Source organism: Chiloscyllium plagiosum, unplaced genomic scaffold, assembly GCF_037043375.1.
Source record: "Chiloscyllium plagiosum isolate Xiang-an unplaced genomic scaffold, Cpla_swu_hap1 HiC_scaffold_12, whole genome shotgun sequence".
Taxonomy (NCBI): domain Eukaryota; kingdom Metazoa; phylum Chordata; class Chondrichthyes; order Orectolobiformes; family Hemiscylliidae; genus Chiloscyllium; species Chiloscyllium plagiosum.
Window position 1 is genome coordinate 27,706,156 of NW_028270150.1, and position 18,464 is coordinate 27,724,619.

Here is an 18,464-nt window from a genome sequence, read left to right on the forward strand (position 1 = left end):
GAGCTTTTCCAGCAACTTCTGTTTTTGTTTCTGATTCACAGCATCTGCAGTTTTTTTGTATTTTGCATTTGAATTAGTTTATGTCGCTTTATGACTGCATTTCTAATGATAGTTATCTCCTCCACACAGCTTGAATAATTCCGCAAAAACAATTTCCTACTGTTCATGTTTTGTTTTAGCAATCCAATTGTTAGAACTGGACATCTTTCACTTTATCAAACCGTGTGTTTGATGATGAAAACTTGCCTGGAGTAGGATGGTCTTATATTCTGTTGGAATCTAATTCCCATTGTTTTTATTACAAAGACATTTTTTTACATCTAATGTCGTCTTTTCCCAATGAGGGACTTGACCACCGATTGGAAAACTAGTGGAGAACTCCTGTCAGCTCCTTGGTGAAGGCCCAACTGAATCAAATGCTCTACGGAAACTTTAGTAACCACCATTGGGTCTTCTCCAGGATTGAACTACCTGACAGAGGTCATCTTCCCTACCTGAGAGTAGTCAGCTAAAGAAAAGCTTGTCATGCGATTAGTGGAAGCAGTGACTTCTGGTAATAGTGTGCCTGGCAGAAACTTAGGCTTGCTGAGGGATTCCAGTCCACAATGATTGAAGGCGAGGTGGGGTTTGCTGGCAAGGGTGGATCATTGTGGGTCAGTGACAAAGCTGGTGGAGTGTCTTTCATTGACCTTCCCCTGCCCAATGCAGTGTCTTTTGGGAGGAGCAGCCACCCCCAGAAAATCTTCTGGGGCCATAGGAAAGTTATGGTACCTGCATTTAATCCCAAGCCACCACCAAGTTGCAGTGAGGTCAGACATAGTGGCATCAACTGGTTCATTCATGAACGTAATTGACATCCTGGTGCTGGAAATCAGAAGCCCTGTGAGACCGCATTCCCTTCCTTCTCGGATTATGGGACTGACATAAGACCTCGCCTATGATTAGTACGCCTGGCCATCATGTTTCTTGCCATGAGAGGCTGAATTATCTCCAACCCCAGATTGCTGCTTTGTTTTATAACTTAAATATGGATTTCAACTGGACTGAACATTCCTGGGAGTTGTGATTGCTGTTATGTGACTGGTGTATTGGCATTGTAGTTGACTACAGGTAAACAAAACTGAGATCTAATTATAGATTTTAAATATTGCAAGCAGTTTTACTCCTATTTGTTTTTAAAATCGTGATTCTGATATGCAGTGTTCCTGAGTTATTTGTTTGTGTCTGAAGTAGATTGAAATTTTGACTTGAACTTTCTCTGTGAATTAGTTGCACAATCTTTGGACTATGGTTTCATGAATGCTGCCAACTGTCTAAATGTGGAACAATATCAGTTGTATGCTGCAGACTTCTGAAAGACTTCTATACTTAAAGAGGCATTGTTGTTTGTTGGAACAGTAACTGCAAACAGATCAGAGTTTTGAAAAAAAGCTATACTTAAAAGGATATAGATTCGTTGATTGAATTGATAAGTGAAGTTTTGAATATTCACACATTCTCAAATTGATTGTATAACAATGCTTGAAAGAAGTCAAATGGGAATTGTGTTTGTGGGCAGGCTGCAGCTGGATCCTGTTCCGGTTACAATTTGACTGTTTACCGAGCAGTTAGTCACAGATATCAGCAGCTTTTACTACTGCATACGTCATTCTAACAGGTCTGGCATCTGACTTCAGTAAGATTGTACCAGTTCGCACCAGGAGATTAATTTACTGATCTTGTGGAAAATAACTTGGCCTACAGTTCCTATTCATAAGGGCATATAGGGTTAAAGGCAGTAGAGAAGATTTATTTAAACTGACATTTAAATTGTCTATGTCTTATGGTTCATTTATGTGATTCTAAAACTTCGGAATCATATAGCATTTTGTGAGGATCACTATTTTTAATTACTTTAGGATATTTTTCCAGAATCTTACTCACAAATTGATTGTTCACTATCTTACAGAAGATGAAGCTCCAAACTGCAAGTATGTAACAGACATTCTCCCTGCTGAGAAATTTTATTTAAGAAAACATATCTTTGATTTAATGAGCATCCAGTTTAGTTTTGAAATGCTATGGCCCTTAGTGTTAATTTTAACTGTAAAATTCCAAATTTTCTTAGCTGACATCTAAGCATATCTTGAAAAGTGATGTGCGGGTTTATTATGTATATAACTTACTGTTTTGAATGCAAAAGACACATGATATTTTGGGTTGAATGTTTTGAAAGGTTTCCTGTGATGAAACTGGAAAGACATTATCTTAGATTAGTCAGTTGGCATTGTTCAAATGGAGCGTGATTTAAAAGGTTTCAACGGATTACAGTGTCATGATTTACAAGTGTGCCAGAGGGAATACAGCTGGTAGTACCAATGGATACTAAAGCAGAAAGTGCTCATAATAATTCAGATTGTAGGATTCCCATGTTTTATTACAATATATATAGATGGTTAGGGTGGAATTATAATGTGAAATGGAGTTTCTTGTGTCAGAATTTATTAGAAATATTAACACTTCAAGAAAGAGGGAGACCGAAAGCAAGAAGCTTTGCCATTGGGAGAATGCTGAAATCATTGTTAATCATTAGATGCAGGACATTTAGAAAATCTTAATATATTCAACCATGTGGTTAACTGAAAGGGAGATGATGCTTCTGAAATTTAAAAGATGTTTGAGGCCCTATCAAGGAGGATGATAAAAGGGTGCCTGTAGATGTCGTGTATTTGGATTTCTGAAAGATGTTTATTAAGATGCTGCATAAATGGTTATTGTACATGGTAAAAGCTCAGGAATGGAGGTCATATATTGCATAGATAGAGAATCGACTAACTAACAGGAAACCTTTGCCTCTGATCACTTGTGATGTACATCACATCATGTGATAACAACCACTCTAACTCACATGGAGACCCCACTGTGAGAGATATCTGTGTTGATGGCAGGTACACATTAGCCATGCAATTGTAATTCCTAGGAGAATGTGACCATCTTCTGGTCCCCTTCCTGCATTCTACTTGAAGAGCTTGTGGGAAATGGAACCGGCTGGGAGAAAAACTACAAAGTCTTCATTGTGCAGGTGTTCATATTTTAATTCATGGTGACAGAACCTCAATGTTAATGTTCCAAATTATTTAGGTAGTGCATTGGAAATCAAGCCCCACTGTTCCTGAATCATCACAAAAGTTAAAGATTTCATAAAGTATGGAAAGGTCCACAACATACCTGACTTATTACCTTAAAGGGATGGAAAGCACAGACCAGGTATCTGTGTTGGACACGAATCACTATTTATTACAAGTAACTAGACTTTACCTTCATGTAAACAGTTATAGACCACTGGCATATACTACAATTAATAGAAACACTAATTCCCTCATAAGCTCCCTCTTCCACACACACAGCAAACAAGTAGACAGATGGGAAAGACTGGAAAGAGTTCGGTAGTCACTATTGCCAGATACCATTGCTCAGATGACCTTTATGACTCTTCTGAGCAGCACATTGCTTCAGCTGTCTTTCTCTGTTTTCATCCACTGGCTAGTGAAAGATGCAAGGTGTTTGGTTGCTTTATAAAAGTCTCTGATTAATCTGTTAAAAGTCACATGCACACAACAATTGTTGCTAGAAAGATAAGTCAGTTTTCTTCAGGTTTGCAACGAGTTTTGACTGCAGCGAACAGGAAGACCGCTCCTGAGTTACGGAAGAATTAAATACCACTCTCTTACTCTTTAACTTGTTACTTGATTTACGTTATTTAGTTACCTGACAACCAATCAAACCGTTGTTGGCAGATAAGATGATCTCTGTCATTGATAACTGGTCACTAATTCATAGGGGATTATGGTTGGCACAGACTGATTGGACTGAAGGGTCTGTTTCTGTGCTGTATGACTCTATGACTGTATACCAATCAACTTTTTGCTGGAGATTATACTTGTGCTTCCAGGCAAGAAACCTTGATGGAGGAGGTGGAGAGCCACAGTGCAGCCTTCCCATATTGTGCTTCATTCTTGTGCTTGCTCAAGTCTCAGAAGCCAATGTAGAATGCATGAATCTGATCCCTCCCTGTATTCTTTTAAATCGAATTCCCCCAATCTATCTGATTTCTCTCTCTCTCTCTCTCTCTCTGTCTCAGTCATTCCTCACTTTCTGACATTACAAATGTACAAATTAACAGTATGAGTAGGACATTAGGCCCATTGATCCTACTCTGTTATTTGATTGGAATGCTGCTGTCCTTGCTGTAACCTCAACTCCACTTTCCTTCTCAAACCCTATTCATTTTGATTCCACTGTTGGTGAAAAATCTATCTACCTCTGCTTTAAAGATTTTGCTTAATGATTCAGTTACCTTCAAGCATGAAGGAGTTAACCCAAAAGGTGGTAGAGGAAGAAAAGGGATTATGTTAATACCAAGCCTTTAGAACAGTTAAGACTAATTGTTTCCTGCTTCAGCGTCTATTACTGTCTATTGGTAAGATCTACTTGTTTGCATTCAATCAAATGGAGAAAGTGAGGTCTGCAGATGCTGGAGATCAAAGTTGAAATTTTATTCCTGGAACAGCACAGCAGGTCAGGCAGCATCCAGGGAACAGGAGATTCGACGTTTCGGGCACAGGCCCTTCTTCAGGAATGAGCAGAGAGTGTTCAGCAGGAGAAGATAAAAGGTAGGGAGGAGGGACTTGGAGGAGGGGCGTTGGAAATGTGATAGGTGGAAAGAGGTCAAGGTGAGGGTGATAGGTCGGAGTAGGATGGAGGCGGAGAGGTCAAGAAGAAGACTGCAGGTCAGGAAGGCGGTGCCGGGCTGGAGGGATCCGGCTGAGACAAGGTGGGGGGAGGGGGGGATGAAGAAACTGGTGAAGTCCAAGTTCATCCCCTGCGGTTGGAGGGTTCCCAGTCGGAAGATGAGACGCTCCTCCTCCGACCGTCAGGTTGTTGTGGTTTGGCGGTGGATGAGTCCAATGACCTGCAAATCCTCGGTGGAGTGGGAGGGGGAGTTGAAATGCTGTTCTACAGGTTGGTTGGGTTGGTTCGTCCGGGTGGCCCAGAGGTGCTCTCTGAATCGCTCCGCAAGTAGGCGGCCTGTCTCCCCAATATAGAGGAGGCCACACCGGCTGCAGCGGATGCAGTAGATGATGTGGGTGGAGGTGCAGGTGAATCTGTGGCGGATATGGAAGTTTCCTTTGGGGCCTTGGAGAGAAGTGAGGGGGGAGGTATGGGCACAAGTGTTGCACCTCCTGCAGTTGCAAGGGAAGGTGCCGGGAGTGGAGGTTGGGTCGGTGGGGGGTGTAGCTTTCCGTAGAGACCACTCCCTCCGCGACTCCCTTGTCAGATCCACACCCCCCACTCCACTTTAGTTTGAGAGAACAGTAAAATTTATTTGTACTTTGTTGCTCCACGAATGTTAGCTCTCTGTCCATTTTCTGACATTTATGAAATTTGTCTTTCTGTACTTTTTTTTGTTAGCACCAACCTGGAAGGACATGGTATGTCCAGGAAATTGTGATAACTCAGATGGTATTGCTGATATAGAAAAGACTTACATCACATGTTGAACTATAAGGCTGCTTCTGCTCCTGCTCATGTTCCTGTAGCAAACTGCATAACCAACATTAATTTGGTTTGACACAGTGGTCAAGTTGGCTGCATGGTTAATCTTGAACTTGGCACTAAGATAGCAAACTGAGAAACAGGATATTGCAACATCCTTGAGTCACTGGCCTGCCTCCATGTTGAGAAGTCACTCCAAATGTAGTGCTTTGCTGTATTTGATAGTTTTATACCATCAATGTCATGGGTCAAATTTGGATCACAGCATGTGACTTTTGTCAACATTGTCTTTCCACTGGGATCTGATAATAGTCATGATTTGGAGGTGCCAGTGTTGGACTGGGGTATACAAAATTAAAAATCATCCACTTTAAGCCGGTGGTTAGTGGTGTCGATAGTAGTCATGATTTGGAGATGCCGGGGTTGGTGGGGGGGGGGAACACAGGGGGCTAACACCTTCAACATATTATCTGACTGACACCAATTGTTACAGTTAACCTGAGAATGTAACTTTTTTTAAAAAAAGGTTTTGTGATTTACAAATGAAAGAAGTGAAACTATCTTGATATTCTAACAGATGAAAGACTCTACAAACAATCAAGGTATTTTTCAATGTATAATTTCAGTTACATCACACTGTAAACTTTTGCTATAAATTCTGTGCCTTACAATTGTGTACTCCACAACCACCTAACGAAGGAGCGGCGCTCCAAAAGCTAGTGTGCTTCCAATTAAACCTGTTGGACTATAGCCTGGTGTTGTGTGATTTTTACCTTTGTACACTGGGATCTGGGCTGACTGTAAATTTGACTCTGATATTGTGCTTTTGATCAGGTACTCCTCCTAGTCAATCAAGGCATTTCATAGTTTGCTCTAGAGTGATTTGGAATACCTTGATTTCAGGCCTAAGCATCTAACTTAACATACACGCCAGCTTCATGTTGGGACCAACAGAGAAAATTGCTTCATTTTGCTGCTCACTGTAGTGAGGTTTTGACAATTTGTTGCAATGTAAAAATAAGCAAATCATTTGAATTCAACTATTTGTTATCGTTTATAGAAATCCCCTGTATAGTGCCTGCTGCCTCATGTACTGAATGTTTTTCTCAGTATGCACTGTTTTTATACTATTAACCAGTCAAAATGATCTTAAGTTCCAGACAACCTCTGGGTAAAGTTCTGTAACCATTACGATTGCCTTTCTGAATCCATCCATTGGAAGAGTAACTGTGTCCGTGCCTTCCATATTGTAATCACCTGAAGTGCCCTAGTTAAATAACTGATTCAGTATTTTCCACATTGCTGGTATTCGCTGGTTAGGAGATTAGCATTCTTCAAATTCAGTTTCCTGTTATTTTGTTCCTGAATTTCCCAGTGAATCATAGTCCTAATGGATTATTAACAGCATATTTTTGAATCATATGGAGTTTACAATATTGCTGATAAAATGTGCGGAGGAGTTTCAAATCATTAATTCAATCCAAGATTCCTTTAAGAAGGGGATAATTTGCTGTTTACAAAAGCATCATCAACCTTGGTCAGTTTCACAGGGAAAGTTTCATTTGCATCCTCAGTAGTTTTTGGAATGTACTAGTTTTTGAAGAGATAGGGGAAGAAAGAAGTTTCAGACCATGTGCTCCACATCTTGCCCTCACTTCTCTTGGCCAAAGCTATTGCCCTCTCTCACAGGCTAGAATAACATGCTGTGCATTCTCATGTTCCCACCAACAGCCTCTCATCATGCTGCAGCTTCCTCCTTCCCAGTTCATGCAAGCAATCTTTGCCCCAAATCTCTAGTTCACATTGGTACCCATCTCTCCATGCCCTCACATCTACTTCATGCAGGCACCCACCTCATGTTCCTCACTTCTCTAGCTCACAGTGGCACCATTCTCAACCCTCTAGTTTACGTTCACACCCACCTCCTGATCCTCACCCCTCTGGTTTACACTAGTACCCATCTCCCAATCCCCACCTCCCTGGTTTACATTGGTACCAATTCTCGCCACTCTGATTTACATTCACACCTACCTCCTTATCCTCACCCTTCTGGTTTATACTGACACCACCTCCTGATCCTCACCCCCCTGGTTTACATTGGCATCAATTCTCACCCCTGTGGTCTAGGCTGGAAAGCGTCTCCCTATACCTACCCATCTTTGTTGCACTGGTGTCTATCTCCAGCCCAAGCCCTCTGGCCCTGCAATTAGTTCACATTTGGCAAGCACCAAATATTCCCTTCCAATTCACAAGATCTTTCTTTCTCGCTCTCTGTCATTCAGCTTTCCCCTTGCACTTTGTACTGACATCCTACGCAGGAAATTTATCACATGGGATGAGACCATTTGGCCCATCATGTTGTGCCGGGCCATGTCGCTTTCCTTTAATTGGGCCCACCTATTGCTGCTGCTGTTCAAGTCATAGAGGCTTACAGCATGGAAACAGACCTTTGGTCCAACCAGTCCATCATCATCCCAAACTAGACTAGTCCCACCTGCCTGCGGCTGGCCCGTATTCTTTCCTATTCATGTATCTATCCAAATGTATTTTAAACATTGTAATTGTACCTACATCCACCACTTTCTCAGGAAATTCATTCCACATGTTGACCACCCTCTATGTTAAAAAAAAATTGCCTCATGTCTTTTTTTAAATCTCTCTCCTCTCACCTTAAAAATGTGTCTCCTGGTCTTGAAATTGCCCATGCTAGGGAAAAGACAACTACCATTAACTCTACATATGCCTTCCCTTATTTTATAAACTTCTGTCAGATTGGCTTTTAACCCCCTACATTTCAGTGAGAAGAGTTCCAGCCTTTCTTTATCACGTAAACCAGAGGAGCACCTGAAATTGTAAAACCATCTTGTATTCGAGCCATTGTCTCTAATTGTTGCTCTTGACAATTGTGCCCCATCTCTGCCATCCTGGTTATTGAAAGCTAGCAGTCTCTACGGCTTTGCGAGCTACTTAAATCTGCTTGTGCGTGTGTGGGCTGAAGGTCTGTGTTCGGATTGGTCAGGGGAGGTGTAATTTTTTTGAAGACTGAATATGATTCTGTTCTGAATGTTTACTACATGTAGCTTGTGGAAATAGCTGTGTGGAAGAGTACCACATGTAAGTTTATCAGCAAAGGCTTTGCAACTCTCCTTTTTTAAAGCCTTTAGTTTATTTCTCAACACTGTGGATCAGAGTGGAAAAATCCATGTAATATTGTTATCAAGGCCAGCGAAATTACTCATTAGGCAAATGAGTTTAACGCAGGAAATACATTTCATGAAACATGTGACAGGTGACAGTGATTACACCTTTGTAAATATTAAGCAGTAAATGTATAATTTCTGGTTCAGCCTGGATTTCCATTATCCTTTTCATTTTCATGTTTGTAAACCATATCTTTAATTGCTATGTGGAAAGCTAATTTATGCAGCATGCCTGTCTCCTTGTAACTAATTACTTTAACTGGAAGCAACTGTACAGCTATATAATTACATGTATGTAATTACAATGATCTCTCCACTACCCTCGTCCCCAGTAAAAACAGGAACAGTAATGTAACCCGTAGAGGAGCCTTATTTCCCAATATGTGATCTTGCTATGATGTTCATTGAGTGTATTGGCAGGAGTTATTCTGCTTGGGTAAACCAATGACCTTTTTTCATTTCTTCTCAGAATCGCAGAATTATTGTTGTGTAGAAGGAGGTTATTTGGCCCCATCATGCCTCCACTGGCTTGGTTATCTATTGCCAATTTCCTGCCTTTTTGCTATATTTCTGTGCACTGTTACTATCCAGAAAATAGTCCAATGCCCCTTTAAATGCCTCAGTTGAGCCTGCCTCCACTACATTTCTTGGCAGTGCAGTCCATACCCTAACTACTGACTGTGTTATTCTTGTTTCTTTCGCAAATGGAAACATCTTTGCCCTAACTATTCAGTTGAGCCCACTCGTAGTTTCGAGAGCCTTAATCTGATCTCCTCTCAGCTGCCTTCCTTGGAGGGAGTTCAGTCCCATCTTCTCCAGTGCACCCTCTTAACTTGAAGATTCTCATTCCAGGAACTGTTGTTGTAAATCACTTCTGTACTCCCTGTAATGCATTCATATCTTTCCTATAATATGGTGCCCACACAACTCCAGCTCAGGTCTAACAAGTGTCTTTTCCAAGTTTTCAGTGGAATTTATTTAATTTGTCAATGACTGTTTTGCTGGGTACTTTTACAAAACATTTAGTCACCTCCTAAACTGTGAATTGTGCCAGGAATTGATGCAAAGTTGTCCTCTCACTTGAGACCAGCTTCCCTCAGGTCTTGCCTGTGACATGCTTCAAACTGGACCTTGAGTTTTATTTCAATAAAACTCACGCATAGTAGGGCATCCTTGGAAAAGCATGTTGGCCAACGTGTTCTCAAAAGTGGCTGGCTGGATGCTGACTTGGAGCTACAACCTTGACAGCAGAGATACACTGGCTAGCAAAGGCCCATAGTACTGTTACGTATGACCCGTCTGTAATAGTGAGATTCATTAAAAAAGAATGCTGGAAGTATCTAGTTGTCCCTTTTAAGAAACATTGTCTAGGCATCCTGTAGATTTAGATCAACTGAGTTATGACCATGGATCAACAACCTATGGACATATCAAACTTTTAATTCTTGCACATCTCAGAAGGTGTATTGCTTGCCCATTTACTTCCTTCCTCCTAACTCTCCAAGGCCCCAGACATACCTTCCAGGTGAAGCAGTGATTTTCCTGTACTCAATCCAGTCTACTGCATTCACTGTTCACAATATAGTCTCCTCTATGTTGGGGAGATAAAGTGCACTCTGGGTGACCACTTTGCAAGATACAGATGTTCCGTCCTTAAAAATGACGCCAAGTTTCCTGATGCCTGCCATTTCAATACCCCACCATGTTCTTGCGTCAGCATTTCTGTCTTGGGCCTGTCCCAGTGTGTCTCAGCACAAACTCAAACAACTACATCTCATTTTCTGCTTGAGGACCCTATAGCCTCAACATCAAGCTCAATAACTTTAAAGTCTGATTCCAACCTTCCTTGTTATTTTTTGCGCAATCCTGTTGACATGCCCTAACTATTCAGTTGAGCTTTCAGCACAGTCACCCATTCTCACATACTCTCAGACCCATTAGCAGACTATATCGATTGCTTTCAGTACAGCTCACCCGTTTTCTCACTCTTACCTCTGTTTATCACTTATTCAACTTTTCTTCTGCCCGTTCCTGCTCTCTGTAACCTTTGTTTATGCACCCCTTTCATATGTCTCTTCTCTGGGCTCCATCTCCACCCATCTGCTCATCTTTCCCCCTTACCCGAGTTCTGCTTCAGCATAAATATCACCTTTCCCTAGCTGCTAACACTCTGAGGAAGAGTCACTGGACACAATACATTCATTCTGCTTTCTTCCCATAGATGCTACCAGACAAACGGAGTTTTGCCAGTTATTTCTTTGTCTTCTGTCTCATTTAGTCCTCTTTGACTTTCTTTGATTTCTTTTTTTGTTTTACATTTTTCTATTTCAGTTAATCCACTTCCATTTCAATGATTTGGTGATGCCGGTGTTGGACAGGGGTGGACAAAATTAAGAATCACACAACACCAGGTTATAGTCCAACTGGTTTAATTGGAAGCACGCTAGCTTTCGGAGCGGCGCTCCTTCATCAGGTGGCGCTCCAAAAGCTAGTGTGCTTCCGATTAAACCTGTTGGAATATAACCTGGTGTTGTGTGATTTTTAACTCCATTTCAATGCTTATTATTATAGTTCTACTTCCACAGGACCTCTATCTGATCCCCTCCCTCCTGTCTTATTGAGAAGAGTTCTATCTTTCCTGGTCACTGCACTTGATTGTCCTATGTTCTTTTTATGATCTTCATTTCTTTCCCAAAGTCAGGCACCCATAGTTTTCTACAATTACCTAATCAATTGTGCATATAGGTTTAGTATTACCTTTTTCCACTTGTGAAATGAAATCCCTGCTCCTTTTGAGGTTTTGTAATGTAGTACGCATTTCGTCTCACTCTGGAGTGGCAATAGTAGGGGTCTTTCTACTCTTTCTCCATCACGTCCTCCCTCCTACACACACGCACACACACACACGCACCCGCATCTCCCCCCTCTTCCCTCCCGTGAACAAAGACATGGCCTATTTGTCAGTCTCTCTGTGCAGTGATAGCTCCTATGAATGCCCGTAAAATGCTCACAGATGGGACGGTGGATCGTAATTGGTTGCCTGGTTCACGAGGCCATTGCTAATGTTCTACCACTGGTAACATATGGTGCTGAGAAGGAGATAAGGTCCTTCCCTGACATCTTCCATCATCATTATGGCGATAGCCTAATGATATTATCACTGCACTGCTCATCCAGAGATCCCAGGTTCAAATCCTGCCACAGCAGATGGTGAAATTTAAATTCAATATGCCATTTTGCCAATCCTCCTGGTACCTATCCTGTTTCCAGCAAACTGGTATAAAAAAAGTGGATTCAAAAGTTCAAAATTAAATGATTATGGGTGAAGAGAGAAATATCATGGAAAGAATTTTTATCGCCGTATTTGTAGTCACTAGAAATAAAAGGTTATTTTTCTGAGTTTATTTGTATTTTGTTTATTTCAGATATTTCCTGCTGGACTTTGATGCCCCTCCAACCATTATCCCAACCATGTTGGACCATTTAGGACGTGACATCGATGTAATCAGGCCCACAATCCTGAAACACTGCACTCCAGAAACTGATGAAAACTGCCCTGGGCTGCTCCAACCCGACTATGAAGCAAAATTTCAATCCAAAAGGAAGTGATCTCATGTCAATTATTTATTTAAAGGAACATAAAACCAAAGCACTGTGTTGAAAGCTGATAGAAGGCTACTTTAATAAAGATGAGAAGACTTAAATTACTGGTGTGTTCTTTTTTTGTTTTTGTCTGCTGGAACATTTTAAATTTTAAACTGTATTTCTTCTGTTTGAACTGTATGTTTTCATTCAGGTCAGCCTACATTTCCATGGTGCCGGAAAAGCATAGCAGTCAGGTGGCATCCGAGGAGCAGGTAAATCGACGTTTCGGGCAAAAGCCCTGATGAATGTCAATTTTCCTGCTCCTCAGATGCTGCCTGACTTGCTGTGCTTTTCCAGCACCACTCTAATCTAAACTCTGGATTCCAGCATCTGCAGTCCTCACTTTTGCCTACATTTTCATGGGATCATACTTACTCAAAATTGCATTTATGTAGCTTGTCTAGCTGAGTGGATGTGTGTTGGAGTGCCATAAGAAGGCAAGACTGTATCTCAGCTGAACCTGATTCTTTAGCCACCCGCTATCCACCCAATTTAATATGTGAAGTTAAGCAAAAATGTTGTCCCCAAATATTAACAGTTCTACATGATGTCGGGATCTCCTAGAACAATCATCTTCCCAATAATATGGAAGAGATGGCCTGTATCTACAAAAAGCATTGCATATCCACCCAGACCAGTACTGTTTTTTTTAATCACCATGGTAATGAAAGCAGTTACTAATGATATCATCAAACAACATCCACTCAATGGTAATCTCGCTCAGTTGCAGTTTTTCCACTGAACACTCATCCTTGAACTGTGATGAAGGGAGGTGGGTTTGGGTCAATGCATCATTTTCTAATAGTTTGAGTCATACTTAATGATATAAAGGAACGGGGGCTGTTTTTGGAGATCACTTTCTCAGCGTGTTACAGTTCACTTGGGCAAGGTATTAAGTCTGACCATCACTTAATGGTGTGAAGGTCATTGAGGGAACGCCTTAAAATCATGCAAGAGGCTGTTTGCTGAAAACATGAATGTTCATTCCATCTGATAATGAACCAGCCTCTGCCAATTCACAACCCCCGAAGCTTGGATAATGTCCAGGCTTGAGCTAACAACTAGCTGGTTCTACTTGCCCTATGTGTTGGTTAAACAGTGACTATCTGCAACAAGAAATTATCCATTCATCACCCTGAAGTCACCTGAGGGAAAACTCAGCTGGATCAGCCAAAAGAAGGATGTGAATGCATTGGAGCGAGTGCAGCAGTGTTTACAAGAATGGGTCCAGGGATGAGGATTTCAACTTAGAGAGTAAATGAAGAGGTTGGGACTATTCTCCTTGGAAAGAAGAAGGCTAAGAGGAGATCTGAAAGAGATTTTCTAAACCACGAACTGGCTGGACAGAGTAGGTAGGGAGAGTTGTTCTTGCTTGTAAAGTCGACAAGGACTAGAAGACATAGATTTTAAAGTCATTGGCCAGAGAAGTGAGGGTGAAGTGAGTAAAAACATTTTCTCAGCAAGTACTGAGGAAATGGAATGAACTACTTGGAAATGTGGAAGCATTTAAGGGGGCTTTGGATAATTATTTGTATAAGAGACATATAAGTGTATGGGGGAGGACTCAGGAGGTAGACACTATATAACAATGCTCAATTAACAAGCTAATGCATGCACAAAGGGTTGAATGCCCTCCTAAGTGCACCTTAGCCATTCTGTGATATTTTTGTGTAAAATATCAGGAAAGAGGCTGAGTATTCTGATAACTGATGGATAACCTTCTGAGTTACCATCTACAAAGCTCAGGCCTGTGATAGAATATACTGCAACTTCACCAACGTACAAGAATTTTGGTAGCATCCAGGACAGATTGATATGTGAACTCTGAGCTCCACAGCTGGTGTACATTTATGAGGTACAATGCGCAATGTAACAATTCATTTCTCTATTCTTCAGGATGACAAAAATGGCAAGTATTTGGGCACATTAATGCAACCAAGTCAGGTGCAAACTTACACTAAATATTGTCAAACCTTACCAGGGTTGCACATTGGAAATTGAGCTCAGCTTTTCCCCACAGGTGGTCAGGAAGGCTAATGGAATATTAGCCCTTGTTTGAAATGGATTGCAGTATGAGAGTAGGGAAGTCTTACTACATTCGCATAAAGTGCTGCTAAGCCCACATCTGGAGTGCCGTGAGCAGTCTGAGAATTAAACAAGCCCTAAAATGTGGAAGCAGGCCATTCGACCCATTGAGTCCAGATCAACCTTCCAAAAATTATCCTTTTCCCCCAACTGATTCCTGTAACCCTGCATTTCTCATGGTGAATCCACCTAACCTGCACACCTTTGGAGAAAGTGAGGGCTGCAGATGCTCAGGGTCAGAGTGGAAAAGTGTGGTGCTGAAAAAGCACAACAGGTCAGGCAACATCCCAAGAGCAGGGCAATAGATGTTTCGGGCATAAGCCCTTCATCAGGAATGTGGGGAGCAGGCGGGGTTGTGGGATGAAGGGGATAAGAGATAAATAGGAGGGTGGGTTGGGGGTGAGGTAGCTGGGAAGGTGATAGGTAGATGCAAGTGGAGAGCGATGGTGATAAGTCAGAGGGGAGGGTGGAACAGATAGGTGGGAAAGAAAATGGACAAGTAGGACAATTCAAGAGAGTAATGCCAAGTTGGAGGGTTGGATCTGGGATGAAGTAGTGGGAGGGGAAATGAGAAAATACAGCCTACAACCACATAGTCATAGAACCCTGCACCGCACAGTTCTACTTCTTTGATTGGCGGAACTGGTCCTCGCCCTCAACAACTTCTCCTTCGAATCCTCTCACTCCCTTCAAACCTGAGGAGTAACCATGGGCACCCACATGGGCTCCAGTTATGCCTACCTCTTTGTAAGATACATGGAACTGTCCATCTTCCACAGTTACACTGGCACCATTCCCCACCTTTTCCTTGGTGACTGATGACTGTATCGGTGCTACCTTGTGCTCCCATGAGGAAGTTGAACAATTCATCAACTTCACAAACACCTTCCACCCTGACCTCAAATGCACCTGGACCATCTCGGACACCTCCCTCCCCTTCCTGTACTTCTCCATCTCCATCTTTGGTGGCCAACTCAATAGTGACATCTACTTCAGACCCACCAACACCCACAGCTACCTGGATTCTACCTTCTCCCCCCACTTCCTTAAAAATGTTATCCTTTATTCTCAATTCCTCTGCCTCTGCAGCATCTGTATCCAGGAGGACTAATTCCACTCCAGGACATCCCAGATGGCCTCCTATGACAAGGCCTGCAATTTCTCCTCCCATGTGGTCAACAATGCCCTCCAGTGATCTCCTCCACTTCCCACACCTCCACCCTTGAACCCCATCCCTCCAACCACAACAAGGATAGAACCACCCCAGGTCCTCACCTTCCACCCACCAACCTCTGGATACAATGCATTATCCTTCGCCATTTCCACCACCTACAAGACCCCACCACCAGAGATATATTTCCCTCCCCACCTCTATCAGCATTCTGCAGAGACAATTCTCTCTGCAACTCCCTCATTAGGTCGACACTCCCCACCAACTCACCCTCCATAGGGAGAACATGCAAACTCTACGTAGATAGTGACCCAAAGGTGGAATCAAACCCAGGTTCCTGGTACTGTTAGGCAGCAATACCAACCACTGTGCCATCCTTGTTGATCACCTTAGTAAAGGAAAGATATTATTTCTTTGGAGACAATTTAGAGAAGGTTCACAAAATGATCCCCAGTATGGGGGGATTTTCTTATGAACAAAGGCTGAACAGGTCAAGACTCTACTCAATGAAACTTAGAAGAATGAGAAGTGATCTCATTGAAATATATGGGATTCTTAACGGGGTTGACAGGGGAAATGCTGAGGATGTTTCCCCTCATGGGAGACTCTGGGGCCCGAGGGAATAATCTCAGAATAAATGGGTGCCAATTCATGACTGAGATGAGGAGGAATTTCTCTCTGAGAGTTGAGAGTCTTTGGAGCTGTTTCCCACAAGAGCTGTGAGAGCAGCGTATTGTGTACAATTTAAGGCTGAGATACATAAAGTTGATCAATGTGGGAATCAAGGGTTACGGGGAGAAGGCATGAAAGTGGAATGTCAGATCAGCCATGATCCTATTGAATGCCGGAGCAGGCGGGAAAGGCTGATTGACCTACTCCTCTTCCTATTTCATATGGTCTTGCGACCATCAATAAAGTTGCTACCACTCCACAGCCCTATCAACTACTTGTTGATGACCGAATCCAATAAAGTATACACTACCTAGTGCCAGTTTGTCTGTAACTAGATTTTCCCTCATTGATTGAATAAACAACACATTAAGTGTCAGGTCACTTGCTTTTAAACAGTGCAGTGATCCTTCAACAATCCTCCACTTTTAAGCAGTCATTTCTCTATTTCAGCTCACAATCAAAACAAATACAGAAAAATAAAAAGATACAGTCTATACACTAGAGTCATAGAATCATCGGCTTGTACAGCATGGAAACAGACCCTTCGGTCCAACCCGTCCATGCCGACCAAATACCCTAACCTAATCTAGTCCCACCTGCCAGCACCCGGCCCATATCCCTCCAAACCCTTCCTATTCATATACACATCCAAATGTCTTTTAAATGTTGTAATTGCACTAGCCGACACCACTTCCTGTTGCAGCTCATTCCATACATGTACCACCCTCTGCATGAAAAGAAATGCCCCTTAGGTCTCTTTTATATCTTTCCCCTCTCACTCTGAACCTATGCCCTCTAGTTCTGGACTCCCCCACCCCAGGGAAAAGACCTTGTCTATTTATTCTATCCATATCCCTCATGATTTTATAAACCTCTTGAAGCTCACCCCTGAGCAGCTGATGCTCCAGGGAAAACAGCCCCAGCCTATTCAGCTTCTCCCTATAGCTCAAATCCTCCAACCCTGGCAACATCCTTGTAAATCTTTTCTGAACCCTTTCAAGTTTTACAACATCCTTCCAATCGGAAGGAGACCAGAACTGCATGCAATATTTCAAAGTGGCCTAACCAATGTCCTGTACAGCCGCAACATGACCTCCTAACTCAACTCCTCAATTCTCTGTCCAATCAAGGATAGCATACAAAACACCCTTTTCACTATCCTATCTATCTGCAACTCCACTTTCAAGGAACTATGAACCTGCACTCCAAGATCTCTTTGTTCAGAAACATACCCCAGCACCTTACCATTAAGTGTATAAATCCTACTTTGATTTACCTTTCCGAAGTGCAACACCTCACATTTATCTAAATTAATCTCCATCTGCCACTCCTCAGCCCATTGGCCCATCTGATCAAGATCCCACTATACTCTGAGGTAGCCTTCTTTGCTTTCCACTATACCTCCAGTTTTGGTGACATCTGCAAACTTACTAACAAACCTATGTTCACATCCAAATGATGTAAAGCAGTGGACCCAGCACCGATTCTTGTGGCACACAGGCCTCCAGTCTGAAAAGCAACCCTCCATAATCATCCTCTGTCTTCCACCTTCAAGCCAGTCTGTATCCAAATGACTAGTTCTCCCTATATTCCACGACATTTAAACTTGCTAACCAGTCTCCCATGGGGAACCTTGTCGAACACCTTACTGAAGTCCATATAGATCACGCCCGCTGCTTTGCCCTCATCAATCCTCTTTGTTACTTCTTCAAAAACTCAATCAAGTTCATAAGACAGGATTTCCCATGCACAAAGCCATGTTGACTATCCCTGATCAGTCCTTGCCTTTCCAAATGCATGTACATCCTGTCCCTCAGGATTTCCCCAAACAACTTGTCCACCACTGATGTCAGGCTCACTGGTCTATAGTTCTCTGGCTTTTCCTTACCACCTTTCTTAAATAGTGGCATCACTTTAGCCAACCTCCAGTCTTCCGGCACCTCATCTGTGACTATTGATGATGCAAATATCTCAGCAAAGGACCCAGCAATCACTTCCTTACCTTCCCACAGAGTTCTAGGGTACACTTCCTGGGGATTTATCCACTTCTATGCATTTTAGATGTCCAGCACTTCCTCCTCTGTAATATGGACATTTTTCAAGATATCACCATCTATTTCCACACATTCTATATCTTCCATGCCCTTTTCCACAGT

At 42.3% G+C, this 18,464-nt stretch overlaps 1 protein-coding gene across 4 annotated transcripts in view; it reads left to right on the forward strand.

Annotated features, from left to right (window-relative positions):
• mrps6 (mitochondrial ribosomal protein S6) overlaps positions 1-12,442 on the forward strand; it is a 91,455-nt gene extending 79,013 nt beyond the window's left edge. For all 4 annotated transcript variants that reach the window (XM_087992566.1, XM_087992564.1, XM_087992567.1 and 1 more), the window contains exon 3: positions 12,161-12,442. In XM_087992566.1, coding sequence (XP_087848692.1) covers positions 12,161-12,344 — 184 coding nt within the window. In that variant the 3' untranslated portion in view covers positions 12,345-12,442. The remainder of the gene's footprint in view (positions 1-12,160) is intronic.
• Positions 12,443-18,464: the final 6,022 nt, after the last annotated feature.